Source organism: Zonotrichia albicollis, chromosome 31, assembly GCF_047830755.1.
Source record: "Zonotrichia albicollis isolate bZonAlb1 chromosome 31, bZonAlb1.hap1, whole genome shotgun sequence".
Lineage (NCBI taxonomy): Eukaryota > Metazoa > Chordata > Aves > Passeriformes > Passerellidae > Zonotrichia > Zonotrichia albicollis.
Genome location: NC_133849.1, coordinates 2,317,238 through 2,344,113, shown reverse-complemented (window position 1 = coordinate 2,344,113; position 26,876 = coordinate 2,317,238). Strand labels below are relative to the sequence as shown.

At 53.7% G+C, this 26,876-nt stretch overlaps 2 protein-coding genes across 3 annotated transcripts; one reads left to right on the top strand and one right to left on the bottom strand.

Annotated features, from left to right (window-relative positions):
• Nucleotides 1–111: 111 nt before the first annotated feature.
• TUBB (tubulin beta class I) lies at nucleotides 112–11,260 on the top strand. The gene is made up of 4 exons (XM_074529914.1): nucleotides 112–324; nucleotides 4,563–4,671; nucleotides 6,785–6,895; nucleotides 8,679–11,260. The coding sequence occupies exons 1-4, from the start codon at nucleotides 268–270 to the stop codon at nucleotides 9,734–9,736; spliced, it is 1,335 nt and encodes a 444-aa protein (XP_074386015.1). The 5' UTR covers nucleotides 112–267; the 3' UTR covers nucleotides 9,737–11,260.
• Nucleotides 10,852–26,715, bottom strand: FLOT1 (flotillin 1). 2 transcript variants are annotated; one of them, XM_074529916.1, is made up of 12 exons: nucleotides 26,541–26,715; nucleotides 25,782–25,857; nucleotides 25,604–25,694; nucleotides 23,976–24,119; nucleotides 22,311–22,430; nucleotides 21,790–21,885; nucleotides 20,827–20,979; nucleotides 19,394–19,575; nucleotides 18,084–18,129; nucleotides 16,052–16,189; nucleotides 13,771–13,926; nucleotides 10,852–12,768 (listed from the first exon to the last, which is right to left on the bottom strand). In XM_074529916.1, exons 1-12 carry the CDS (start codon nucleotides 26,581–26,583, stop codon nucleotides 12,745–12,747), a joined length of 1,269 nt encoding a protein of 422 aa, XP_074386017.1. In that variant the 5' UTR covers nucleotides 26,584–26,715; the 3' UTR covers nucleotides 10,852–12,744. The 2 variants fall into 2 exon arrangements, with proteins under 2 accessions (XP_074386017.1, XP_074386016.1); XM_074529915.1 differs by having other exon boundaries at nucleotides 10,852–12,748.
• Between the last annotated feature and the right edge of the window lie 161 nt (nucleotides 26,716–26,876).

The following is a 26,876-nucleotide window of genomic DNA, read 5'->3' as shown; positions in this document are numbered from 1 at the left end:
TTGAAGCGGAGAAAGCTGGATTGACAACGCAATTAACCAATAGAAGGATGAAAAGCGGGCGGTGCCGACCAATGGGCGCCCCGGCTTTGTCCTATATGAGCGCGCGCGGGGCCGCGGTTGCCGCCATTTTCACCGCCGTCGCGCTCCGGCCTTCACTCCGCGCTTAAAGGGGCCGCGCCGCCTCTTTACGTTTTTTTATTCAGTTTTCCAAGCGCCTCCGCGCCGTCCGGGTGGGCCCGAGCCCCCCCGCCAGACTCCACCGCCGCCATGAGGGAGATCGTCCACATCCAGGCGGGCCAATGCGGCAACCAGATCGGCGCCAAGGTGAGCGCGGCGGGCCCCGCCTCCATCCCCCGCCGCGGTGGCGTTGCCCCTTTAAGAGCCCCCCCATCCCCCGCGCGCCAAGACAAAGGGTGACCCAAACCAGGGCGGTTTTAGCCCAGAATCGGCGTTTTCCCCCCACAGAGGCGCCTGTGAGGGAAGGGGGGTTTGCTGAATGGGGCAGGTTTGGGGTTAAAATCAGGAGATTTTGTCGCTAAACGAGGATTTTCGGTGGCTGAACGCCCCCCCCCCCCACGCGGCCGCAAAATGGCGGCTGAGGGCGGCGGCCCCGAGCCGCGGAGAATTCGCCTCCAAAATCGCCTTTTTGGGGGGTGTTTAGAGAAAATATTACTATTTTATCTTAGTTTAAATGACCATTTCAAAGATTTGGCCGCGAATAGCGCTTTTTGCCCCTAATCTGGGCAGGGCGGTCTGGCTGAGGATGGGCGGGGAAGGCGCCAAAATGGCGGCGAGGAGCCCCGAAATTAAAGGATTTATCCTCGAAATGAGGTTTTTTACAATAATGTACTTATAATTAAATTTAAAACGTGATTTGTTTCTTTTTTATATTACTATACACTAAATGCTGCTTTTTCAGTCTGAAATCGGTTGTTTGCACCCCATAACTAGGTATTTTCACCCCTAAAATCGGCTATTTTCACTGCAAAACCGTCTAATTTAACCTCAAAAATGTGGATATTGTGCCACAAAATTAAGATTTTTTTACCCCCAAACGGGGCGTGACGGCCGGAGGGGTCAGACCCGAAAATGGGAGGATTTCCCCCCCCCCAAAAAAAGCGGCTTAATATCCACAATAAAGATTTTATTCCCTAAATAAGAAGTGTGTTACTAATTTTTTTCCAAAATGGGATTGTTTTATCCGCAAAATCAGGATTTTTAAGCTTTCAGACTGCGGGATTTTATGACAAAAGCAGTTTTTTTTTATTCCTTAAATGTGCATCTAAGGTCTTTAAATTGCAATATTAATCTCCAAAATTGATGGGTTTTTTACTTTGAATCAGCTTTTTTAACTGAAATGCCCTTCTTACGTCTAAATATGGATGACACAATTTTCAAAAAAGTATATTTTAGTTCTCAAAATGTTAATGTTTTGGATTTAAGGGATCTTTTTCATTAATGAAAGGGTTTTTTTCTGCTAAAATGCAGCTTTTTGGTCCCAAAACATTTTTTTTTCCCAGCCCCAAGATGGAGATTCGGAGCTCCAGCTCAGCATCTTTGTTTTGCAAAACAACATTTCCGTCCAAAATCTTGGATCTATCCCAAAAACGTAAAGTTTGGAGGAGAAAAAGGACTGGATTTATTTTCCAGAAGTAGAAATGAGGGTTAAAATCGGGATTTTCTGCAGCTCGGAGGGAGCTCCCAGCCCCAAAATGGAGGTTTCCAGCCCCAAAATGGAGGGTCGGGGGAAGAATCGCAGCTTTGTCCTTCCAAATCCGCTTTTTTCTAGCCTCAAAATCGCCGCTTTTTCTCCAAAATTAACGGGGTTTGTTTAAATTTTTCTCTTTTTTTTTTTTTTTTTTTTTTTTTTTTTTTTTGCACAAACTGGTGATTTTTGCCCAAAAAAGCGTGGTTTTGGGCCTCAGAATTTGCAATTTTTCAGACCCAAATGTCATTTTTACTGCTTCAAAAATCCCTTTTTCCCTCTGAATATCCACTTCACCCACAAAACGGCCTCCTGTAACCCAATAGTTCTTAGTTTTTTTCTTTTTTAAATGTTGCTTGTTGTCGCAAAATCGCCCTTTTCAGCCCCATCCCCCTCTCTTTGTGTCTCCAGACCGCATTTCCTGCCCCCGAAATGAACATTTCCATTTCCTGCCCCACGCTGAAATCTTTTTTTTCCAAAACGTTTCAAATTGGAGTTTTTAACACTAAAAAGTGATTTTTTTTTTTTTTTTAGCTTTTGGAAAGAGGTTTTGAACCCAAATTGTGATTTTGAGGCCCAAAAAAAGGTTTTTACTGTACAGAAAATACTGGTACTTACCAGGTCAAATTTACTTTCAAAAATTGTGTTTTAGCCCCAAATCCACTTTTTTTTTACCCCAAAATTCACATTTTTTTGCCTTTAGATATCCTTTTCTCCCCATAATCCATGTTCCTATCACTAAACACTTAATTCTGCACCAAACTCACATTTTGTCTCAAAAAACATAATTTTTAACCCACTGTTTCCCAAGGCCCCAAAATGCAGCGTTTATTACTCTGAAATGCTGTTTATTCGACTTTGAACTTTTTAAACTCATTTTCTTATTCCTTTGCCCAAAATCTCCATTTTTATCCAAAATGAACTTTTTTTGCAGGTATTTCCTACATTCCCCGAAACTGCCCTTTTTTAACCTATTTGTCCCATCAGCCCCAAAATCCCTATTTTTTAACCCATTTTTGCTCACAACCCCCTAAAAACGCCAGATTTTAACCACTTCCTTTCTTCATCTCCAAAATTAGCATTTTTAAGCCTGTTTTTTTTACCTCACATTGCTGGGTCTTAATCCCCTTTTCACTCTCACCTCCAAAATTATTTTTAAGCCCTTTTTTCTTCTATTACCCAAAATTGTGGGGTTTTAAATACGTTTTTCCCTCATGATCACCAAACCGCCGTTTTTATCTCAAATCACCATTTTATACCTGTTTTTTTGAATTAACAATCTCAAAATTAAAGGCTTTTACCCCGAATAAATATTGTAATGCCATTCTGTTCTCCAAAGCCCCAAAATCCCCATATTTTTTTCTTCATTTCGCATTTTTAACCCAAAATCACCTTTTTTCACTTCATTTTCCCCTCACGCTGCATCGCCCCCCCGGCCCATTGTAACCCCAAACCCCCTCATTGGTGGAACCTCAACTTCAAATACAAAACTTGGAGCGCCCAGAGCCAAATTTGGGTGTAAAAATCCTGATTTGGGGTGAAATCAGGAAATTTGGGTGATGAAAAAGCCGATTTGGGGTGCAGGGAGGCGATTTTGGAGGGGTCGGTTTGAATTTGAACGATTGCCGCCATTTTCCCGCGTTCCCGCCCTTTTGGGGAGCGGGACCGCGCTGCCCTGGCCACGCCCCCTCCCTCACGGAGCCCCGCCCACTCCCCTTCCCCAGCCTCCGAACCACCAAAAAATCCTAAAAATCGCCTTTTTACCCCCAAAAACGGTCGTGGAGTGGCTGTGTGTTGTAGCCAGACCCTTTTAGGACCTGAGCACACCCTAAATTTCTTTTAAAAGCCCCCAAAATCCCCATTTTTCACCCCAGAAAAAGGTCCTGGCTGTGGGGGAGATCTTGTGGATCCTGCCTGTCACTTGGCCACACCCCCAAATTCCTTTAAATTCCTAAATCCTTCATTTTTTCCCCAAAAACACTGCCGTGGGGCAGTGGGTGATGCTGGATTTACATCCCATTCTTTTTATAAGATCCCAACATCCCCTTTTTTGCGCTCAAAATAAATCCTGGGTGTAGCAAAGTGGGCTTAGCCCCTCTCTTCCACAAGCTCTGCTTTTCTATCCCAGACTATGCCATCAATTTTCCTGTAAATCCCAATTTCTTTTCCTTAAAATCCAGAATTTTTGATACTTCTCAACTGCTATTTCGTATCTTAAAAAACCCAAATTTCCTTTTTTAAAATTCCTGAGGTTTTTTACCTCCAAACCCCCATTTTCTCCCCCAAAATGGGGTCCCCGGTGTAGCAAAGTGGGTGTGGCCCAGCTGCCTTCAGCCCTCCTTAAGCTCAACCACTTTTAGCCCCGAACTCCCATTTCTCACCTTAAAATTCCGGGTTTTTTTTAATCAATCTAAATAAAATATAATTAAATTAATTAAATTAAAAATTAAATAAATCAAAATTCTAATTTTTTTCCCCAGAATTGAGTCTGGGTGGGCTCTTTATCTCCTCCACCTTTTAACCCTGACCACACCCCCAAATCCTCATTTCCTACCCTAATATTCCCATTTCTCCCCCTAAAATCACAATATTTTTTTCTTCTCCAAATCCTTATTTTTCTCCTAACTCGGGTTCCATTTGTCCCAAAGTGGGCGTGGCCCAGCTGATCTCACTCGTCCACCAGCCCCGCCCCTTTTAACCCCCTGACCACGCCCCCAAGTCCCCCTTTTCCGCCTTAAAATCCCCATTTTTCCTCTCAAAACCTCCAGGGTTTTTCCCCAAATTCCCGGTTTTTTGCCCCACACCTGCTCCTGGGCTGTCCCTGAGCTGTCCCCAAGCTGTCCCCTTGTCCCCACAGTTCTGGGAGGTGATCAGTGACGAGCACGGCATCGACCCCACGGGCACCTACCATGGGGACAGCGACCTGCAGCTGGACCGCATCAGCGTCTACTACAACGAGGCCACAGGTGGGGACACCTGGGGACACCTGGTGGCACTTGGGGACAGCTGCCACACCCCCCCGGGGCTCCCCTGCGCTTCCCCCCTCGTTGTGTCACTCAGTGTGGGTGGCACTTGGTGGCATTTGGCTTCTCCCCAGTGTCACTTGTCCCCCTGTGTCACGTTCCTTTGTTTGTCACTTTGTCACTGCCTCACCCCCACATTGCCATTCCTTGCTTTGTCACCTTCCTGTGTCACCCTGTCCCCACTGTCACCCCCCCAGTGTCACTTTCCTGTGTTATCACTTTGTCATCCCTGTGTCACTGTGTCCCTTAGTGTCACCTTTGTCTGTCCTGCTGTCACCTCCCAGTGTCACTTGGTCCTTTTCCATGCTCTGTGTCATCTCATTTCTCGTGTCCCTGAGTGCCATCCCCTTCTTTGTCACAGCGGTGGCGTCACCTTGTCCTGTCACCTCCCAGTGTCACCCCCAGCCTTGTCACCTATCAGTGTCACTTGTCCATTGTCACCTTGCAGTGGTTTTTGTCCCCTGTCACCTTCAGTTCTGGGGATGCCCTGGTGTCCATTGCCACCTCCTGTGTCACCCTGTGACCCCCCTGGTGTCACTGCATCCTGTCCCCTCCCAGTGCCACCCTGTTCCCTGTCACCCACATCTTGTCCCCAATGTACCTCCAGTGTCACCTGTCCATTGTCACCCCCCCGTGTCACTTGTCCCCTGTGACCCCTAACCTGTCCCCAATGTCCCTGCCCGCCCCATGTCACCTGTCCATTGTCACCTTGTCCCTCATATCCCCTTGGTGTCACCTGTCCATTGTCACCTGTGTGTGCCACCCTGTGCTCTGTGTCCCTTCCCCCCCGGTGTCACTGTCCATTGTCATTTGTCTCCTCCCTGTCCCCATGTCCCATCCTAGGTTCCTCTGGGGGAGCTTTTGGGGTGGGTTTGGGGAATTTGGGGTGAATTTGACACTTCTGGGGTTGTTTTGATGTTGATTTGGGATGATTTTGGGGTAATTTTGAGAGGGTTTGGAATAAATTTGGGGGGGTTGGGGTTGAATTTGGGGGTGATTTTGGGTGGTTTAGGTCATTTGGGCTGGTTTTGGGGTGAATTTGGGAGTTTTGGAAGTCTTTTAGGGTTGAGTCTTAGGAAGGTCTGGATTGTTTTTAGGTCATTTTGGGGTGTTCTGGGGCAATTTTGGATACTTGTAGGTGTTTTTGAATATTTTAGGCTTGGTCCAAAGTGGGTTTGAGGTGATTTTAGGTGGTTTGGGAATAATTTTAAATAGTTTGGAGTAATTTGGGGGGTTTTGGGGTTCATTTTGGGTGGTTTTAGAGCCATTTTTGGGGTGATTTTTCCTGGCTTTGGGGTGAATTTGGGTGGTTTGGGGTTGATTCCAGGAGATTTGGGGTAATTTTGGGATGGTTTGGGTGTGATTATGGGTGTTTTGGGGGTGAACTTCAAAGGATTTGGAGTGACTATGAGGTTATTCCAGATATTTATGGGGTAATTCTGGGTGGTTTGGGAGTGATTTTGGCTCTTTTTGGGCTGAGTTTTGGTGTCATTTAAGGTGATTTTGGGTGATTTGGAACATTTGGGGTGGTTTGGGGGTGATTTTGGGTGTTTTGCTGTCACATGGGGTGGTTTGGGACATTTTAGGAGTGATTTTGGTTTTTTCTGTGGCGATTTTTGGTATTTCTGGGTTAACTCTTGAGCATTTTGGGGGCAATTTTGGGTGGGCTTGGGGTAATTCTGGGTGATTTTTGGGGGCAATTCCAGGTGGTTTTGGGGTGATTTTGGTGGGTTTTGAGGTAATTCTGGGTTGGTTTGGTTGTTTCTGGGCTGTTTTAGAGTATTTCTTGGTTTTAGGGTAATTCTGAGTGTTTCTGAGGTAATTCCAGGTAGTCATTGGGGTGATTCCGGATGATTTTGGGGTGATTCCAGATGGTTTGGGGTAATTCCAGTGGTTTTTGATCTAATTCTGAGTATTTTGGGGTGATTCCAGGTGTTTATAGGGTGTATTTAGGGTGATTCTGGAAGGTTTGGGGTTAATTTTGGGTGGTTTGGAGGTAACTCTTCTGGTTTGGGGTGAATTCTCTGGGTTTTGGTGACGTTTTTGCTGTCCCCAGGGGGTAAATACGTGCCCAGGGCCATCCTGGTGGATCTGGAGCCCGGCACGATGGACTCGGTGCGCTCCGGCCCCTTCGGGCAAATCTTCCGGCCTGACAACTTCGTGTTCGGTGAGTGACACACCTGGGACACCTGGGGACATCTGGGACACCTTGGGCATGCGGGGGACATTGGGACATGCTTGGGGACACCTTGGACATCCTTGGGGACAACTGGGACACCTGGGGGCACATCTGGGGGTATACTTGGGGACATTAGGGTACACCTGGTGGCATACTTGGGAACATCTGGGACATACCTGGGGATATCTGGGGATACACCTGGGCCACCTGGAGGTTCCTGGGGACATCGAGGACACCTGTGGGCACACTCGGGGACATCTGGGATACACCTGGGACACGCTTGGGGACACCTGGAACATAGCTGGGACACGCTTGGGGACATGTGGGATACACCTGGGGGCACATCTGAGGGACATTGGGGTACACCTGGTGGCATACTTGGGGATATCTGGGATACACCTTGGGCCACCTGGGGATACACCTGGGACACCTGGAGGTTCCTGGGGACATCAAGGACACCTGTGGGACATCAGGAAACACCTGCAGGCACACTCTGGGACATCTGGGACACACCTGGGGACATTGGGGGTGCTCCTGGGGACATTAAAACACACTTGGGACACACCTGGGGGCTCCTGAGGGACACCTGGGGATGCTCAAGGCATCTGGGGACTCCTGGCACGTGGCAAGGACAGCAGCAGACACCTGGGACACACTTGGGGACGTGCCTGGGAGTTCTGGGGACATCTGCAGACTCCTGAAGGCTCCTGAGGACATCAGGGGTTGCTGAGGGACATCAGGGATATCTCTGGGTATTTGGGGAACACCTGGGGACACTTGGGGACTCTCGAGGGACATCAGGTTCACTTCAGGACACACCTGGGGACACACCTGGGATGTATGTGGGACAGCAGGGGGTGGGCTCAAGGGATGGCAGGGCCCTAAAGGGGAGATCAAGGTCTCCAGGTGTCCCCAGGGGTGACATGAAGGTCCCCAAAGTGAGGTTAAAGTCCCCACAGGTAGGATCAGGGTCCCTGAGGATCCCCAAGTTGGGGCTGAACGTCCCCAAAGGGTGGGGTTGGAGGTCCCTGAGGTCCCCACAGGTGGGATCGAGGTCTCTTAAAGAGCAATGGGAAGGTCCCCAAAGAGGGGACAGAAGTGTTTGAGGTCCCCAAGAGTGGGAGGAAGGTCCCCAAGGTGGTGAAGAGTTGCCTGAGGTTCTCAAAAATGCTTTGAAGGTCCCCAGAAATGGTTTGAGGGTTCCAGAAGTCTTCAGCATTAACTTGAAGGTCTCCAAAAGTGATTGAAGGTTTTTCAAGGCTCCCAAAGGTGTTTGAGGGTCCCTAAAGTCAGCTTGAAGACCCCAACCCAATTCCTCCCTGTCTGCCTGTGGCCAAGAGTCACCACAGGGGGGGGCTGAGCTGGGGGGGTCAGGGGTCCTCAAAGGTCCTCAGAGATGATCTGAAGGTCCTGAAAGTGGCTTGAACATTCTCAAGGTGAAAATGGAGGCGCTCATCATCCCCAAAAGCGATTCAAGGGACTTCAAGGTCATCAAGGTTGGGTTGAGAATCCCTAAAGATGGTTTGAAACTACCTAAGGTCCCCAAAGGTACTCAGAGGGTCTCCAGGTTTGAGGGTCCTAAAGATCCTCAAAGCTGGTTCAAAGTTCCTCAAAGGAGATTTTGAGGCTCCCCAAGGTGGTTTTGAGGTTCTTGAAGTCCCCAAAGATGGTTTAAAGGTCTCCAGATGTGGTGTAAAGGTTCTCCAAGGTGGTTGGAAGGTTCTCCAAGGTGGTTTGAAGACCCCAACCAACCCTTGCTCCCCTTTTCCAGGCCAAAGCGGTGCCGGCAACAACTGGGCCAAGGGCCACTACACGGAGGGCGCCGAGCTGGTGGACTCGGTGCTGGACGTGGTGCGCAAGGAGGCCGAGAGCTGCGATTGCCTGCAGGGCTTCCAGCTGACGCACTCGCTGGGCGGCGGCACCGGCTCGGGCATGGGCACGCTGCTCATCTCCAAGATCCGCGAGGAGTACCCCGACCGCATCATGAACACCTTCAGCGTGGTGCCGTCGCCCAAGGTGTCGGACACGGTGGTGGAGCCCTACAACGCCACGCTGTCGGTGCACCAGCTGGTGGAGAACACGGACGAGACGTACTGCATCGACAACGAGGCGCTCTACGACATCTGCTTCCGCACGCTCAAGCTGACCACGCCCACCTACGGCGACCTCAACCACCTGGTGTCGGCCACCATGAGCGGCGTCACCACCTGCCTGCGCTTCCCCGGGCAGCTCAACGCCGACCTGCGCAAGCTGGCCGTCAACATGGTGCCCTTCCCGCGGCTGCACTTCTTCATGCCCGGCTTCGCGCCGCTGACCTCGCGGGGCAGCCAGCAGTACCGCGCCCTCACCGTGCCCGAGCTCACCCAGCAGGTGTTCGACGCCAAGAACATGATGGCCGCCTGCGACCCGCGGCACGGCCGCTACCTCACCGTGGCCGCCGTCTTCCGCGGGCGCATGTCCATGAAGGAGGTGGACGAGCAGATGCTGAACGTGCAGAACAAGAACAGCTCCTACTTCGTGGAGTGGATCCCCAACAACGTGAAGACGGCCGTGTGCGACATCCCCCCGCGCGGCCTCAAGATGGCCGTCACCTTCATCGGCAACAGCACGGCCATCCAGGAGCTCTTCAAGCGCATCTCGGAGCAGTTCACGGCCATGTTCCGGCGCAAGGCCTTCCTGCACTGGTACACGGGCGAGGGCATGGACGAGATGGAGTTCACCGAGGCCGAGAGCAACATGAACGACCTCGTGTCCGAGTACCAGCAGTACCAGGACGCCACGGCCGAGGAGGAGGAGGATTTCGGCGAGGAGGCCGAAGAGGAGGCCTGAGGGGTTTCCCCAGAGGTCCCAGTCCTTGGCAGTGTTGCTCCTCCCTTTCCCGGTGTGTTGTCCCAGAGAGGCGTCAACCGGCGGGCGGCGCCTTCGGTGTCATCGTCATTGTCCTTCATCATCGTCAGTGTTGGCCTTGGCCATCGGCGGCGGCAGCAGCGGAGTCCCCACCCGACCTTCAGCATTGTCCTCATGGTCTTCAACCTTCATCATCGTCATCCTGGAAGAGTCCCCAGCCTTCAGCGTTGTCCTCACCGTCCCCAGGCTGCACCATCCTTGAAGAGTCCCCAATCTTCATCACTGTCATCCATGAAGAGTCCCCAACTTTCATCATCATCATCATCAATGAGTTCTTGCTCTTTGCCATCCTTGAAGAGTCTCCAGTCTTGATCATGGTCAGAGCTCCCAATTTCTGAAATCTCCATCCTTGAAGAGTTCCCAGTTTTCATCAGCACTGAAGAGTTCCCAACCTTCATCATCATCATCTCTGAAGAGTCCCCAGCCTTCATCATGGTCATTCTTAAAGAGCCTCCAGTCTTCATCATCATCGAAGAGCCTCCAATCCCGATCATGGTCAGAGCTTCCAAATTCCCTCATCATTGAAGGATTCCCAAGGTTCATCATTGTCAAGGAGCCTCCAGCCTTCATCATCATCGAAGAGTCCCCAGAGTTCACAGTCATCCTCACAGAGCCTCCAGGAGCTCGTGGTCCTTGCAGAGTCTTTGATCTTCATCATCCTCAGCCCTTGGCCTTCATCGGGGCTGCTCAGTTGGCCTTGACCTTCATCATCCTCATCATGGAAGAGCCTCCAAGAGTTTTTGACCTTCACTCTCACCATGGAAGAGTTGCTGCCCTTCATCACCATCACCATCACCTCCGCCCCTCCCCCGCTGCCACCACGGCCTCCTGTCCCCTCCCCCGCCCCACTCTGGCTCCACTTCCCCAAATTTTTTTTTGTAATTTTTCCTAAGTTTTCAATGTTTTTTCCATATTTTTTTGTCATTTTCCCCCCTTTTTTGGTTCATTTCCCTCCTCTCATTTAAGTCTCTTCTCATTCTTCCTCATTTTCAAACAATTTTCCATGTTTTTGGTCAGTTTCCTCAATTTTTAGTCTCTTTTTCCACTTTTCCAATTTTTGCTCTTTTTTCCCGTGTTTTTGCTCACTCTCAGCCCAATTCCATTCCTTTTTCCCAACTTTGGGGTCCTTTCTTCCAATATTTTGTCGATTTTTTTTTCCCTATTTTTGCTCAGTCAGTTTTTGACCCATTTTTCTCCATTTTGGGTTCATATTCCTCAATTTTTGTTCATTTTTTTCCTCAATTTTTGTTCATTTTTCCCCATTTTTTATTTGTTTTTCCCATTTTTGTCCATTTTTCCCGTTTCTCCCTGATTCCGTCGCCGTTCCCGGTGTCCGGTCGCTCTCTCCCATTTTTGGATGTTTTTGGTTTTTTTCCCCGTTTCTTTTTGTTTTTCATATTGAAAAGTCGCCCCCGGGTCTGGAATAAACTCGGGATGGAAAAGCCACCACGGTGTCACCTCCTGTGTCACCTCCTGTGTCACCTGCAGCGTCCTGGGGTCACCTGGGGGTCCCCAGTGTCACCTGGAGGGTCTCATTGTCACCCTGAGAGTCCCCTGGGGTCACTGGGAGAGGTCTCACTGTCACCTCTGTGTCACCTTGAGGGTCTCACTGTCACCGGGGTGTCCCCAGCTGAGGGTCCCCAGTGTCACCTTGGGGTCATCTGGACAGTCCCAGAGTCACTTCAGGATTTCCTGGGGTCATTTTAGGGTTCCCATTGTCACCTTGGAGGTCCCCATGTCCCCACCTGAAGGTCCCCAGTGTCAGCTGGGGTCACTGAGAGGTCCCTGTGTCACTTGAGGGTCCCCGATGTCCCCTGTCCCCTCCTCCCCTCAATGTCTGCAGGGTGTCCCCTTGTCAGTGGCTCCAGTGGTGGCAGCATGAGAATGTCACTGGTTGGGGACATTCGGGTGGCACCGGGGGTGGTGGCACTTTGGGAACACCTTGGGGACAAGGGACAAGGTGGGCACTTGTAGGGAATGGGGACATGGAGGGGGTGGCAGCACTTTGGGGACATGGGGACATGATGATGACATTGAAGGGTGACACTTGGGGGAGATGCAAGGGGTGATAGCTCTGGGGACAAGGTGACATTGGGAGGTGGTGGCACCTTGGGGACACATCTGGGACATGATGGAAGGGAGGATGGTGGTACCTGAGTGACGCTTTGGGGACACGGTGGCACTTTAGGGACACTGCAGGGGTGGTGGCACTTAAAGGACACAGGGACACTGCTGTGGTGGCACCTTGGGGACACTTTATTGACATGGTGACACTGAGGTACTGGCACTTTGGGGACACTGAGGGTGGTGGCACCATAGGGACATTTATTGACCTAGGACTGCAGTGGTGGCACTTCAGGGACGAGGTGGCACCTTGGGGACACTTGGGACAGGGTGACACTGCAGTGGTGGCACTCTGGGGACACAGAGGACATAGGGGTGGTGGTGGCACTGTGGGGACACTTAAAGAACGTGCTGACATTTGGGGGTGGCACCCTGGGGACATTTCAGGGACATGATGACATTTGGGCATGGCACTTAAAGGACAAAGCGACACCGGAGGGTGGTGGCACCTTGGGACAGGAGACAAGGTGGCATGTTGGGACAGTGGCACCACAGGGACACTGGGGGACATGATGACATTTGGGGACATGCAAGGCATGGTGGCACTCTGGGAACAAAGGGACTTGGGGACCGGTGGCATCTTGGTGGCCTCAGGAGCCACCGGTGGCACTTTGGGGACACAGTGGCATCAGGGGCTGGTGGCACTTGGGTGGCGCTTTGGGGACACAGCAGGGTCCCAGTGGCTCTGGGGGGGTGGTGGCACTTGGGGACACTTCGGTGTCACTTGGGGGTGGCACTCAGGGACACTTTGGGGGAATTTTGCGAGGTTTCAGTGGCTCCGGTGCCGCCCTCGGGCTCTGTCGGGGTCACCTGAGGGGACAAGGGGGGACCTGGGGGTGTCACCTCCCCTTAGGGATCCCCAAAATTCCTCCAAATTCACCCCAAAAATCACCTGCGACCCCCAAACATCACCTGGGACCCCCAAACCCATCCAGGACCCCCAAAATTCACCCCAAATCTTAACCTGGGACCCCCCAAAATCCACTCAGAGACCCCGGGTTCCACCTAGGACCCCCTAAATCCCTCAAATTCATTCCAACATACACCTGGGACGCTCCAAACTCTACCTGGGATCCCCAAAATCCCTCAAATTCACCCCAAATTCCAGCTGGGACTCCCCAGATTTCTTCCAGGATTCCCCAAACTCACCTGGGACCCCCAAACCCCATCCAGGCCCATCCAAAATCCCCCAAAATCATCCCAAAATTTACCTGGGCTGCTCCAAATTCCACCTGGGTCCCCCAAATTCACCCCCAAACCCCCTGAATCCTCTGAACTCACCTGGGAGCCCCAAAATCCCCCCTCGGACCCCAAAACCCCCCAAATCCCCGAAATATCAAGCTGGGATCCCCAAATTCCCCTTAAGCTCACCTGGGAGCCCAAAATCCCTCTGGAGACCCCCCAAAATCTGCCATATCTCCACCTGGAACCCCCCAAATTCCCCCTGGGACCCCAAAATTCCCTGAATATCCACCTGGGACCCCCCAGATCCTCCCTGGCATGCCCTCAAAATTCTCCAAATATCCACCTGGGACCCCAAAATTCTCCAAATTCCCCTAAAGCTCACCTGGCAGCCCAAATTCCCCCCTGGCATCCCCCAAAATCCCCCAAATATCCACCTGGGACCCCCCAGATCCTCCCTGGCATGCCCTCAAAATTCCCCAAATCCTCCCTGGGGCCCCAAAATTCCCTGAATTCCCCTTAAGCTCACCTGGGAGCCCAAAATCCCTCCTGGCACCCCCCAAAATCCCCCAAATATCCACCCAGGACCTCCCAAATTCCCCCTGGGACCCCCAAAATCCCCCTGGGACCCCCGAATTCCCCGATCTCACCTGGGAGCCCCTGGCCAGCGCCCCCACGGCCCCCGGCAGCCGCGTGACCAAGTCCAGGATTTCCGAGGGGATTTTGGCCACCCCGACGGCCCCGGAGCCACCCACGAGCGTCACCCGGCGCGTCCCCAGCAGCGGCTGCGCCACCGCCTCGGCCACCTGCCCCAAACAAAGCCCCAAAATCAGCCCCAAACGGGTCCCAAAATCAGTCCCAAACATCCCAAAATCAGCCCCAAAAGGATCCAAAAATCTGCCCCAAAATCAGCTCCAAATGGGATCCCAAAATCAGCCCCACATCAGGGATCCCAAAATCAGCCCCAAATGGATCCCAAAATCTGCCCCAAATCAGGGATCCTCAAAATCAGTATCAAACCAGGGATTCCCCAAATCAGGGATTCTCAAATCAGCCCCCAAATCAAGGATCCCAAAATCAGCCCCAAACGGGATCCCAAAATCTGCCCCACATCAGCGATCCCAAAATCAGCCCCAGGTCAGGGATCCCAAAATCAGCCCCAAAATTACCTCCAAACAGGATCCCAAAATCAGCCCCAGGTCAGGGATCCCCAAATCTGCCCAAATCAGCCCCAAACCAGGGATCCTCAAATCAACCCTGAAACTGGCCCCAAATTGGGGATCCCAAAATAAGGGATCCCAAAATCAGCTCCAAACGGGATCCCAAAGTCTGCCCCAGGTCAGGGATTCTCCAAATCAGCCCCAGTATCAGCCCCCAACCGGGGATCCCCACATCAGCCCCAAACTGAGGATCCCCACATCAGCCCCAAAATTGGCCCCAAATTTGGCATCCCAAAATCAGCCACAAATTGGGGATCGCCAAATCAGCCCAAGAGCAGGAATCCCAAAATCAGCCCCAAAATCAGCTCCCAACGGGATCCCAAAATCAGCCCCACATCAGGGATCCCAAAATCAGCCTCAAAATCAGCCCAAAACCAGGGATCCTCAAATCAACCCTGAAACTGGCCCCAAATTGGGGATCCCAAAATCTGCCCCACATCAGGGATCCCAAAATCAGCCCCCCAAACTGGGGATCCCAAAATCAGCCCCAAATCAGGGATCCCCAAAATCAGTATCAAACCAGGATCCCCAAATCAGCCCCAAACTAGAGATTCCCCAAATCAGGGATTCTCAAATCAGCCCCCAAATCAAGGATCCCAAAATCAGCCCCAAACCAGGAATCCTAAAATCAGCCCCAAAATTGGCCCTGAAATTGGCCCCAAATCGGGGATCCTGAAATCAGGGATCCCAAATCAGCCCCAAATCAGGGATCCCAAAACCAGCCCCAAACCTGGGATCCTAAAATGAGCCCCAAAATTGGCCCCAAATCAGGGATCCCCAAATCAACCCCAAAATTGGCCCCAAATTCAGGATCCTGAAATCAATGATCCCAAAATCAGCCCCCAAATCAAGGATCCCAAAATCAGCCCCAAACCAGGAATCCTGAAATCAGCCCCAAAATGAGCCCTGAAAATTGTCCCAAATCAGGAATCCCAAAATCAGGAATCCCAAATCAGCCCCAAAATTGGCCCCAAATCAGGGATTCCAAAATCAGGGATCCCACATCAGCCCCAAACCTGGGATCCCAAAACCAGCCCCAAAATCAGCCCCAAATCAGGGATCCCCAAATCAGCCACAAATCAGCCCCATATCCAGGATCCCAAAATCAGGGATCCCAAAATCAGCAACAATCCTGGAATCCCCAAATTCCTGTCCCCAATTCAGGTATCCCCAAAATCAACTGCAAAAATCAGGGATCCCCAGGTGTCCCCAAAACATGCCTGAAGTGTTCCCAAAACGTCCCCAAGTGTTGCCAAAACTTGCCCTAAGTGTCCCCCAAACACCCTCAAGGTGTGTCCAAGTGTCCCCATGTGCCCCCAAATGTCCCCAAGTGTCCCCAAAACATTCCCAAAGTGTACCCAAAACATCCTGAAAATGTCCCCAGAGTGTTCCTGGGTGTCCAAAAACGTCCCCAAAGTGTCCTCCAAGTGCTCCCAAAACATTCCCAGGTGTCCCCAAAAGATGCCTAAAGTGTCCCCAGTGTCCCAAAGTGTCCTCAAAACACCCCCAAAGTGTCCCTAAGTGTTTGCAAAATGTCCCCAAGAGTCCTTAAAGTGTCCCCAAAACATTCCCGAAATGTCCCCAGCTGTCCCCAAAATATCCTGAAAATGTCCCCAAAGTGTCCCTAGGTGTCCCAAAAACATCTCCAAAACATCCCCGAAGTGTCCCCAAGTGTCCCCAGAACATCCCCAGATGTCCCCGGTGTCCCCACCTGGGGCAGCCTCTGCAGCACCAGATCCACCACGGCCGCGTCCTGGAACTGCCCAAAGGCCTCGGCCTTGGCTGCAGCTGCTGCGGCCTCAGCGCGGGCACGAGAGGCCACGGCCGCGGCACGGGCAGCGCCTGTCACCTGCGGGGACACCAGTGGGATTGGGGACATGGGAAACGGGATTGGGAACCCAGGCATGGACATGAGAGGCCACGGCCACAGCATGGGCAGCGCCTGTCACCTGTGGGGACACAACATGGGACTGGGGACACCAAAATGGGGACAGAACCCCCAAAAACGTGATCAGGAACCTGACATGGGACTGGGAACCCAGGCATGGGCACGAGAGGCCGTGGCACAGGCAGTGCCCGTCACCTGCGGGGACACAACATGGGATTGGGGACACCAAAATGGGGACAGAACCCCCAAAACCATGATCAGGAGCCTGACATGGGATTGGGAACCCAGGCATGGGCATGAGAGGCCACAGCCGAGGCACAGGCAGCGCCTGTCACCTGTGGGGACACCAAAATGGCATTGGGGACACCAAAATGAGACTCGGGACACCAAAATGGCATTGGGGATATGGGAAATGGGATTGGGGACATTGGAAATGGGACTGGGAACCCAAAATGGGATTGGGAACTCAAGCGTGGGCATAAGAGGCCACAGCTGCGGCACGGGCAGTGCCTGTCACCTGTGGGGACACAACATGGAACTGGGGACACCAAAACAGGGACAGAACCCCCAAAAACATGATCAGGAACCCAGGGATTGGGAACCCAGGCACAGGCACGAGAGGCCACGGCCGTGGCACGGGCAGCGCCTATCACCTGTGGGGACATGAATGGGGTTGGGGACACCAAAATGAGACTGGGGACATGGGAAATGGGACTGGGAACCCAGGCATGGGCACGAGAGGCCATGGCATGGGCAGTGCCTGTCACCTGTGGGGACACAAAATGGGGTTGGGGACACTAAAATGGGATCTGGGGACAGGGACACAGGATTGGGGACATCAGAAATGAGATTGGGGACATGGGAAATGGGACTGGGAACCCAAAACGGCATTGGGACCTCAAGCATGGGCATGAGAGGGCACAGCCATGGCATGGGCAGTGCCCGTCAGCTGTGGGGACACAACATGGGACTGGGGACACCAAAATGGGATTGGGGATATGAAAGGGGACTGGGGACATTGGAAATGGGATCAGGGACCCAAAGGGGATCACGGTCATCGACACAGGATCGGGGACCCAGAATAGAGACAGGAACCCAAAAATGGGGGCAGAGCCCCAGGAACGGGATCGGGAACCCCAAAACAGGATTGGGACTCAAAACACTATGGGGGACATTGGAAATGGGGTTGGGAACACAGGAATGGGATCAGTGACACAAAATGGGATTGGGAACCCAAAATGGGATGGGGGACCCTAAACAGGATTGGGGAGCCAAATGGGATTGGGGACACCAAAACGGGATCAAGGACCCAAAATGGGATGGGAGACCCAAAACAGGATCAGGGACAGGAAATGGGATTGGGGACCCTAAATGGGATCAGGAACCCAACACAAGATCGGGGACTCAAAATGAGATAGGGACCCAGGAACAGGATCAGGAACCCAGGAATGGGATCAGGGCCCAAAAGGGGATCGGGGACACCAGCAGGGGATCAGGGACCCAAAACAGGATTGGGGACGTAAAACAGGACTGGGGACATCAGAAATGGCACTTGGAACCCAAAATCGGGATTGGAGACCTGAAACAGCTATGGGGACACGGGAAATGGGATTGGGAACCCCAAAAAAGGACAGGGGCCCTGGAAAGGAGGGCAGAACCCATGAAAATGGGATTGAGAACCCCAAAACAAGATCAGGACCCCCTGACATTCTGGGAGAGCCAAAAATCCCCCAGAAAACCCAAAAATTCCCAGATTTGGGGCCACAAAATCAAACTGAGACCTCCTAAATCTCCTCAGGACCCCCTAAATCTCACCTGTGACTCCCAAACCTCACCTGGGAACCCCCAGACTCACCTTGAGGGTCTCGGCCTCAGCCTCCGCCTGCAGCAGCACCTGTGTCCTGTAGGGGGCGCAAAGTCAGGGGGTGGGGCTGCTCTTAAAGGGGCAATGCTGGTCTTAAAGGGGCAATGGTGCATTATGAACGGGCCCATGGGGGCGGGGGGGGTGTAGTTTATTTGAAGGGCTGTGGCTTATCTTAAAAAGGACAATGGGACTTAAAAGGGCAATGACAGCAGCCAGCTGGGCAATGGGTCTACCAAAGGGGCCATGACTACAAAACAGAATAGTGGGGCCCACTAAGGCATGACGGTGGCTGACTGGGAGGAGGCGTGGCTTCTCTCTCAAGAGGCGTGCCTTTACCCAAGGTAGGACCTACCACAATGAGAATGTAGATCACCACAAGGGGTGGGGCTTATCTTTAAAGGGGCAATTGCTTCACACAAACTTGTGTGACTCATGACAGTGAGGATGTGGCTTCTCCTTAAAGGGGCAACACCTCTGTTAAAGGGAGAACAGCTCTCCCCAGACAGGTGGAAGCCACCAAAACTCCACCACAGCTAACTGGGAGAGGGTGTGGCTCCTTCTTATAAAGGGCAACAGCTTCACCTTTAGGGAGGGACACACCAGGAATAGAACTCACTGTAACAGGTAGGGCTTCTCTTAAAGAGCCAATGGTTCCACCCAAACTGGGGGGACCCATGATGGTGAGGGTGTGGCTTTTTCTTAAAACACTTGTCTTAAAGGAGCCATGGCTCTACCCAAACTGGTTGTACCCCTCAAAAACAGGATTACAGTGGACTTGGAGAGAGCATGGCTTTGTCTTAACAGTGCAGTAATTCTCTTAAAGGGGCAACAGCTTCACTTTTACAAGTGGGACTCACCAGGGCTTCTCCTAAAAGGGGCGACACCTCTCTTAAAAGGGCAATGGCCCTACCAAAATGGTGAGACCCCACCAAGGTGAGGGTGCAGTTTCTCCTTGAATGGCAGCACTTCTCTTAAAAGGGCAATGGGTGGGACACCCTAAACTAGAACTGGGCCTGAGTGAGGGTGTGGCTCCTTCTTAAAGGGGCAATGGCTTCACCTTTACTGGTGGGGCCCACCAGGTGTGTAACTTCCTTTAAGGGGTGGGGCTTCTCTTGAAGGGGCAATGACTCCACCCAAACTGGTGGGACCCACCACAATGCGGGTGTTGCTTTTTGAAAGGGCAACACTTCTCTTAAAAGGGCAACAGGTGGAACCCCCCAGAACACCACCACAGCTGAGCAGAGGAGGGCATGGCTCGTCCCCAGAGAGGCGTGGCCACCCTTAAAGGGGCAGTGTCTCACCGCTGTGCCTCGGCCAGCCGCTCCAGCCGGTAGCGCTCGGCCTCGGCCGGTTTGCGCACGGTGGCCTCGAGCTCCTGGCGGCGCCGCCCGACCTCCTGCTCCTGCAGCTGCACCCGCTGCGCCCGCTCCACCAGCGCCACCTCCCCGCGCTGCGCCGCGATGGCCTGCTGGGAACGGGCTGCCTGTGGGGGACAGGGGGATGGGGGACAGGACACAAATCCATCAGGGGAGGGACACCAGTGAGACAGAGTAGAAATTCTCCAGAGCGGAAATCCATTTTGATTTAGGTGAAATGTACATCTTTGAGTTGGTCTGTAGTTTGAAAACATTGCTGTTTAGCCTGACTGCAAAAGCCTAGGCTCAGAGAAACTGCTTCAGTGAAGGACAGAGATAAGGGGGGTAGACAGAGAGTGATAAAGAGAGACAGAGACTGCTGTGAGAGCAGGTCAACCTGACCTAGGAATTCTTTCTGATAAAGAAAAACTAGCAGCAAGTGTCACGCGAAATTTGTAAAAAGGAATATGTATGAACCTTTTGTGAAATTGTATGCACATGTATTTGAGAGGGGGATAAAAAAGGACCTGAAGTCCCCAGAGGTACGCATCTTTTAAGGAGAACTGTAATAAACATACCGGCTTTACAACTTTCACAAAGTTGCGGAGTTTTTATCTCCGCAAAACATGGGGACAGGGGGACAGGTGACACAAGGGACACAGGGACAGGTCACAAACCCATCCAGGGAAGGACACGGGAACAGGTGACATAGGGGACAGGGGACATAGGGACAGGGAACAGGACACAAATCCATTAGGGAAGGGACACGAGGACAAGGGACATAGGGACAGCTCACAGACCCATCAAGGGAGGGACACGGGGGACAGGTGACACAGGGATGCAAGGATGGGGGCACAGCAGACACAGGTGTGGGGAACACAGGGTCACAAATCCATCAGGGAAGGACAAGGGAAACAGGTGACACCAGGCAGGGGGGGCAGGTATCTCTAGGGGGAGCTCAGGCAGCCTGGGGGCATCCTCAGGTGACCCAAGAGACCAAAATTTGGGGGGAAATCCCAGCATTTGGAGGTTCCAGGTGTTCTGGAAGTTTCCAGGTCTCCAAGTGAGCTCCCAGCCTCCATTCCAGCCCCCCCAGGTGTGTTTGTAACCTATCTCTAGATGTGTGAGTCACCTGTAACTGAAACACCAGATAGGCCATGGCCCTGTGACACTCCCAAGTGTTACCTGACCCAGGTGTGTTTTCTGTCCCAGGTTTTTCACCTGTCCCAGCTGTGTTACCTGTCTCAGGTGATTTTGTTACCTGTTCCAGGTGTTTTACCTGTCCCAGCTGTGTTACCTATCCTGGGTGAATTTGTTACCTGTCCCAGCTGTGTTGGTTACCTGCCCCAGCTGTGTTCCCTGTCCAGGTGTGGCCTCACCTGCAGCTGGAAGGCCAGCTCAGCCGTGGCCCTGCGGGCGCTGACAGCTCCATCGCACTCAGCCTGGGCCACCTGGAAGTCGCGCTGGGCTCGCGCCGTGGCCTCCTCGCTCAGCAGCTGCGCTGACACCTGCTCCTGCCGCGCCCGCGCCTCCTGCGGGGACAGCGGCACTGGGAGGGACTGGGAGAGACTGGGATGGGACTGGGATGGCACCTGGAGGGCCTGGGAGGGGCTGGGATAGACTAGGATGGGACTGGGAGTGAACTGGGAGGGACTGGGATGGCCTGGGAGGGGCTGAGATGGGACTAGGATGGACTGGAAGGGGCTGGGAGGGACTGGGATGGAACTAGGAAGGGCTGGGATGGGACTGGGAGGGACTGGGGTGGGAGTGGGATGGACTGGAAGGGACTGGGAGAGACTGGGAGGGAACTGGAATGGGCTCGAATGGACTAGGAAGGACTGGACTGTGGAAGTGACTGGGAGGGGCTGGGATGGACTGGGAGAGCACAGGAATGGGACTGGGAAGGACTGGGGAATGGGGTACTGGGAACACTGGGTGCACAGAGGGTGTTAGGGCAGTTTGGAGAATGGGGGTACTGGAAAAAACTGGGAGGAACTGGAATGGGCTCCCAGAAAGGCACTGGGAGCACTGGGAGGGACTGGGGTACTGAGGGTACTGGGAAGAGCTGTACAAGAACTGGGAGGTGCTGGAGTGGGGTTAGTGGGGTACTGGGAGAGTACTGGGGGCACTGGGAGGACACTGGGAGGGCACTGGAGCATTGGGAGGACACTGGGGATTGGGGTACTGGGGCTATCAGGGGTACTGGGAGCACTGGGATGAACTGGGAACCACTGGGAGTACTGGGAATACTGGGGGGTGACTGACAGGAAGGTGACCCAGCTGCCCACAGATGTCCCCAGGTGTGCCCCCAATGTCCCCCAGGTGTCCCCGGTGTCACTCACGCGGATCCCGGCATCGCGTTTGGCCTCAGCCTCTCCCACGCGGGCGTCGCGCTGCACCTGCGCCGTGCGGCCCTTCCCGAGGGAGCGCAGATAATCCTGCACGGGGACACACCTGTCACACCTGTGTCACCTCCCTGTCACACCTGTGTCACCTCTGTCACTTGTGTCAGACCTTTGTCACATTTGTGTCACCTCTCTGTCACACCTGTGTCACCCCATCCCCCCAGACAGATCCCAGGTGTGTCTCAGGCATCCCCAGGTGTCCCAGCTGTGCCCAGGTGTGTCCTAGGTGTCCCCATCTTGTCCCTGGGCATCTCCAAGTGTGTCCCAAGTGTGTCCTGAGTGTCTCAGTTGTGTCCCAAGTGTGTCCCAGGTGTGCCCAGGTATCTCCAGCTGCCCCCCAGGTCTGTCCCAGATGCATCCCAGCTCTCCCCCAGGTGCCCCCCAGGTGTATCCAAGGTGTATCTTGGCTGTCCCCAGGTGTGTCCCCAGGTGTCCCCAGCCATGCCCGGGTGTGTCACCTGCTCGTCGTGCACGTCCTTGAGGGTGTAGCTGACCACGGAGATGCCCATGTTCACCAGGTCAGACGAGGCCACGCGGAAAACCTGATCCGAGAACTTCTGCCGGTCCTTGTAGATCTCCTGGATGGGGCCAGGGCGGGGCTTAGCGGGGCGGGGCTCAAATGGGGGTGGGGCTTGGCTGGGCAGGGCCTGAGAGTGGGGTTTGAGTTGGGCAGGGCTCAGTGGGGTGGGGCTAAAAGGGGCAATCTGTAGTAGGGTGGGGCTCAAATTAGGCACAGCTCAGCAGAGTGGGGCTCAAAGGGGCGGGGCTTAAAGAAGTGAGGCTCAAGTAGGTAGAGCTTAGCAGGGTGGGGCTTAGCAGAGGCTCAAACTGAGCATTGTTTAGCAGGGTGGGACTCAAATAGGGTGAGACATTGTGGGGCAGGGCTTAGCAGGAAGGGGCCCAAGGGGGTGGAACTTAAATTGGGCAGGGTTTATTGGGGTGAGGCTTTGTGGGGCATGGAGAAAATAAGGAAGGGTTAGCAGAGAAATGCACAGAGTTGGTGGCTGTAGTTTTATCCAGGGGGTGTGGCTTGAGACAATGGGCCGTGCTGGGCAGGTGAGCTGCTATCCTGGGGCTTTGATCTCAGGGGCATGGCTTGGTTCTGTGGGTGTGGCTTAAGCACAAAGAGGTCAGGCTTAAGGTGAGGTGTGGCTTGAGCCAACTGGGAGTGGCTTTGGAAAGTGGGTGGAGCCAGGTGAGTGTGGCTTTGTTGGGCGGTGTGGCTTGTACAGATATGTGGAGCCAGGTAGGTGTGGTCCCATCCAACGGGCGTGGCTTGATAAAAATGGGTATGGCTTTAACCAAGGGGTGTGGCTTGAACAAGGGGTGGAGCCAAGTGGGCATGGCTTGGCTTTGGGGGTGTGGCTTGAGGCTTAGGGGGCTTGGAATGAGCCACAAGGGGCGTGGCTTGAACAAGGGGTGGGGACACGTGGGTGTGGCTTCACCCCAGGGTGGAGGCAGGGGACTGGCTTAGCTTAGAGGCTGTGGCTTGACCCAAAATGGGTATGGCTTGAGCAAGGGTGTGGTGCTAGGTGGGTGTGGCTTAAGGGGTGGGGCCATGTGCGGGGTTTATACTGGCGGGAGCTGAGTGGGCATGGCCCAACATTGAGGGGTGGGGTCAGGATTAGGGCAGGGGTGTGGCTTCATCTAGGGGGCATGACTTGAGTCATGGGGTGGAGTTGGTGGGTGTGGTTTTGAGCTGGGGTGGGGCTAATACTGGGTGGGGTCAGGAAAGGAGGCGGGGCTTATGGCAGGAATAGGGCATGGTGGGCATAACTTTAAAGGGGGTGGGGCCAGGGAAAGATGTTCTCGTGCTGGTGGGCGGGGCTTTGGCAAAACGGTGGAATATTGTGGGTGTGGCTTCACCAGTGCTGTGGACTCCTCCAGGGGTGGGGCTTTTCAAGGGGTGGAGCTTATGGGTCAAATGGGGGAGGGGTCTCTTAAAGGGTCACATCCCACTCCAAGGGGGGGGGAACCAGCCCCTGAGGGGGTGTGTCCATCCAGGTGGGTGACTTTTGGGCCAATGGACTTTCCAAATAGATCTGGGATTTCTTAAAGTGGGTGAGGCTGTCTTGGGAGGGGCATGGGTTCCCCAAAGAGGGCGTGGCTCCCCCCAGCCCCACCTCCACAGTCATGTGGGCCATGATGGCGCGTTGGTGACCCTCCAGCGTCTCCAGGGCGATCTGGCCGATCTCGCTCTCCGACTTGCCCAGGAACATCTGGCAGGCAGCTGCGAGCATCTCCTTGTTCTGCCCCTGGATCTTCACCTGTGGGGGGGCTGGCATCATCTGGGGACCCCCCCAGCCATCCCTGGGACCCCCCAAAATTGGTGTGGCCCCTTTAAGGAGTAGGTGTCGCATTGTCCTTTTAAGAGGCTGCTTGCTTGACAGAGTGGGGACCACCAGGACAGTGCCCTTTCATGGAGTCTCATCCTCTTGGAAGGTGTTTGGGGTCTCCACGACCCCCAGCCCATTTCTGGGAGGTCTTACCTCTCTTAAAGGGGTCCCCACCAACAAAAAAAAACCCTCCTTCTTTTAAGGGAGGTCAAGACCCTCCAGTGGGATTTTGGGGTCCCCACCACCCCAAGCCCCTTTAAGAATTGGACCTTGACCCCTTTAAGAAAGATTTAGGAAGGCTGCCCCATCACAAACCTTTTTTTTGGTTTTTAACGTTTTTATAGGGGCTTTAAAGGGAATTTAAACATTTTTAAAGTTTTTAATGGGTTTTTTTAAACGGATTTTAAAGGATTTTTAAAGGGCTTTTCCTCCTCTTAAGGAATTTTTGGGTCCCCACCACCCCAAGCCTCTTTTAAGGAGGATTCCCCCTCCCATCCCAGGGGTCTGGGGATCCCCAAAACTTTGAGCACCTTTCAAGGGATTCCTCACCCCTAAATGCCCTTTTTAGGACCGTTTTTAACCCCTACAAATGTTTCCGGTGGGCCCCACCACGCCAAATCCCCTTTAAAGGGCTCTTCCCCTCCCCCGCGTTGTTTTGCTCTTCCCGCTGTCATCGCCGCTTTAAGAACGCGCTTAGGTAGGCTCCACAACAACCTCACTTAAAAGGGCAACGCCACCCAGGTTGGTTCGGACAGGGGAGCCCTGGGGGAATTTGGGGGTCCCGGAGCATTTCTGGGAGGTGCCAAAGAGATTTCGGGGGTTCAGAGTGTGGTTTTAGGGGCATACGGGTGGGATATTTGGGGGTTCTGGGGGGATTTGGGTGGTTCCGGGAAAATTTTGGGGGGTCCAGAGGGGAATTTTGGGGGTTCCCAAATATATTTTGGGGGTTCTGAACGGGGTTTTTGGGCTCCTAGTGGGGTGTTGGGGACCGGGGCGTGTTGGGGATACCGAGGGGCATTTTAGAGGATCCCGGGGAGGATTTTGGGGGGTCTTGGATGTATTTTTGGGGGTTCTGATGGAGGATTTTTGGGGGTCCAGGAGGGGATTTTTAGGGGATTTGATGGGAGATTTCTTAGGGGGTTCTCGGGGTCCAGGAGGGGATTTTTGGGGATTCTGAGGGGGGATTTTCAGGGACCAAGGAGGGGATTTTTGGGCGATTTTTAGGGGATTTTGGCAGTCCAGGAAGGGATTTTTGGGAGCACAGGAAGCAATTCTGGGGGGATTTTTGGGGGGATTTTTTTGGGGTCTTTGGGCTGGTTTTGGGGTCGAGGAGGGGATTTGGGAGGGGAGGTTGGGGGATTTTTGGCGCTTCTGATGGGAGATTTTTGGGGTATTTTCGGGGTGTTTTGGGTTACCTGTGCAATGCCGGTGACGGAGATGGGCACCCCGTGGCGGGTGTAAACCTTCTCACTGCGCACGGGCAGCGTCAGCGTGTTCAGGGAGATCCTGGGGGGTACGGGGGGGTCACCCCAAATCTCTGAGGATCCCACCCCCGCCTCGAACCCCAAAAACCCCCCCCGGGCCCCTCCTCACCGCTGGATCTGCTGCAGGCACGGGATCACCAACACCCGGCCCCCGGCCACCATCACCGGGGGGCTGCGGCAGAAACCTGGGGGGCACCGAGAGCTGGGGGACCCCGAAATCCCGGGGGGACACCGGGACACCCCCAAGAATCCCCGGGATTGGTTTGGGGGGGTCCCAGGAGGGGTTTGGGGGTGGCTGGCTGGGTCAGGGGGAACTCCAGGGGTTTTGAGGGGGAGAATTTCAGGGGAAAAGTTGGAGGATAACTTGGGACGGGTCCTCAGGATTCTCGGGGGGATAAAATGGATGGGGGGACCCTCGGGAAGGGTTTGGAGGGTCCCAGAAGGGTTTGGGAGGAGTTGGGAGGGGTCTAAGGAGTCCCAGGGTGGGTTTGGGGATCCCGGCAGGCTTCCCAGGAGTTTTGGGGGTGGGGATTCTGGGGATTCCCTGGAGGATTTTTGTGGGGGATTTTAGGGCTTTCCGGGAGGTTTTGGAGAATCTGGGGGTTCCTGGAAAATTCTGGGCGATTTTGGGGCTTTCCTGGATGTTTTGGGCGGGGGGAGGGATTATAGGCGTTCCCGGGAAGTTTTTGGAGGGAATTCAGGGGATTTCAGGGAGTGTTTGGAGGGCTCCTGGGATTTTTGGGGGGAATTCTTGGTTTTCCCAGCAGTTTTTGGGGAATTCTGGGCGGTTCCGGGAAACTCACAGGGGATTTCGGTGTTCCCGGCACTTCTGAGGGACCCCATGAGCCCCCAGGCCCCCCGAACTCACCCGACACCACCATGGCCTCGTTGGGGCCGCAGGTGAAGAACATCGCGGCGGGGCAGGGCCGGGGATCGATGGGGATCAATCGGGATCAATCGGAATCGATCGGAGCCGACCGGGATCGATCCCGATCCGAGACCGCCGCCCCGATCCCGGCAGCCCCCGCGCTCGCCACTTCCGCATTAGCGCGGTGGCGTCACCCAACACGCGGCCTCCCATTGGCTGCCGCGTCAAAGGCGGGAAGGGGAAATCTGTTCTGCCTGGCAACCAGTGACGTCCCTGATTTCTCGGCGCTCCATTGGCTGCGCCGCCCTCAGATTTTAGTACTATCTATGGGAAATG

Bases quoted from the DNA above. Each gene is read 5' to 3' on its own strand.
- FLOT1 (XM_074529915.1), bottom strand. From the start codon at position 26,583: ATGTTCTTCACCTGCGGCCCCAACGAGGCCATGGTGGTGTCGG. The intron at 25,858-26,540 runs GTGAGTTCGGGG...GGTGCCCCCCAG, and splicing joins CGAGGCCATGGTGGTGTCGG to GTTTCTGCCGCAGCCCCCCG. The intron at 22,431-23,975 runs GTGGGGCTGGGG...GGCCCCATCCAG, and splicing joins TGGCCCACATGACTGTGGAG to GAGATCTACAAGGACCGGCA.
- TUBB (XM_074529914.1), top strand. From the start codon at position 268: ATGAGGGAGATCGTCCACATCCAGGCGGGCCAATGCGGCAACCAGATC. The intron at 325-4,562 runs GTGAGCGCGGCG...TTGTCCCCACAG, and splicing joins GCAACCAGATCGGCGCCAAG to TTCTGGGAGGTGATCAGTGA. The intron at 6,896-8,678 runs GTGAGTGACACA...CCCCTTTTCCAG, and splicing joins GCCTGACAACTTCGTGTTCG to GCCAAAGCGGTGCCGGCAAC.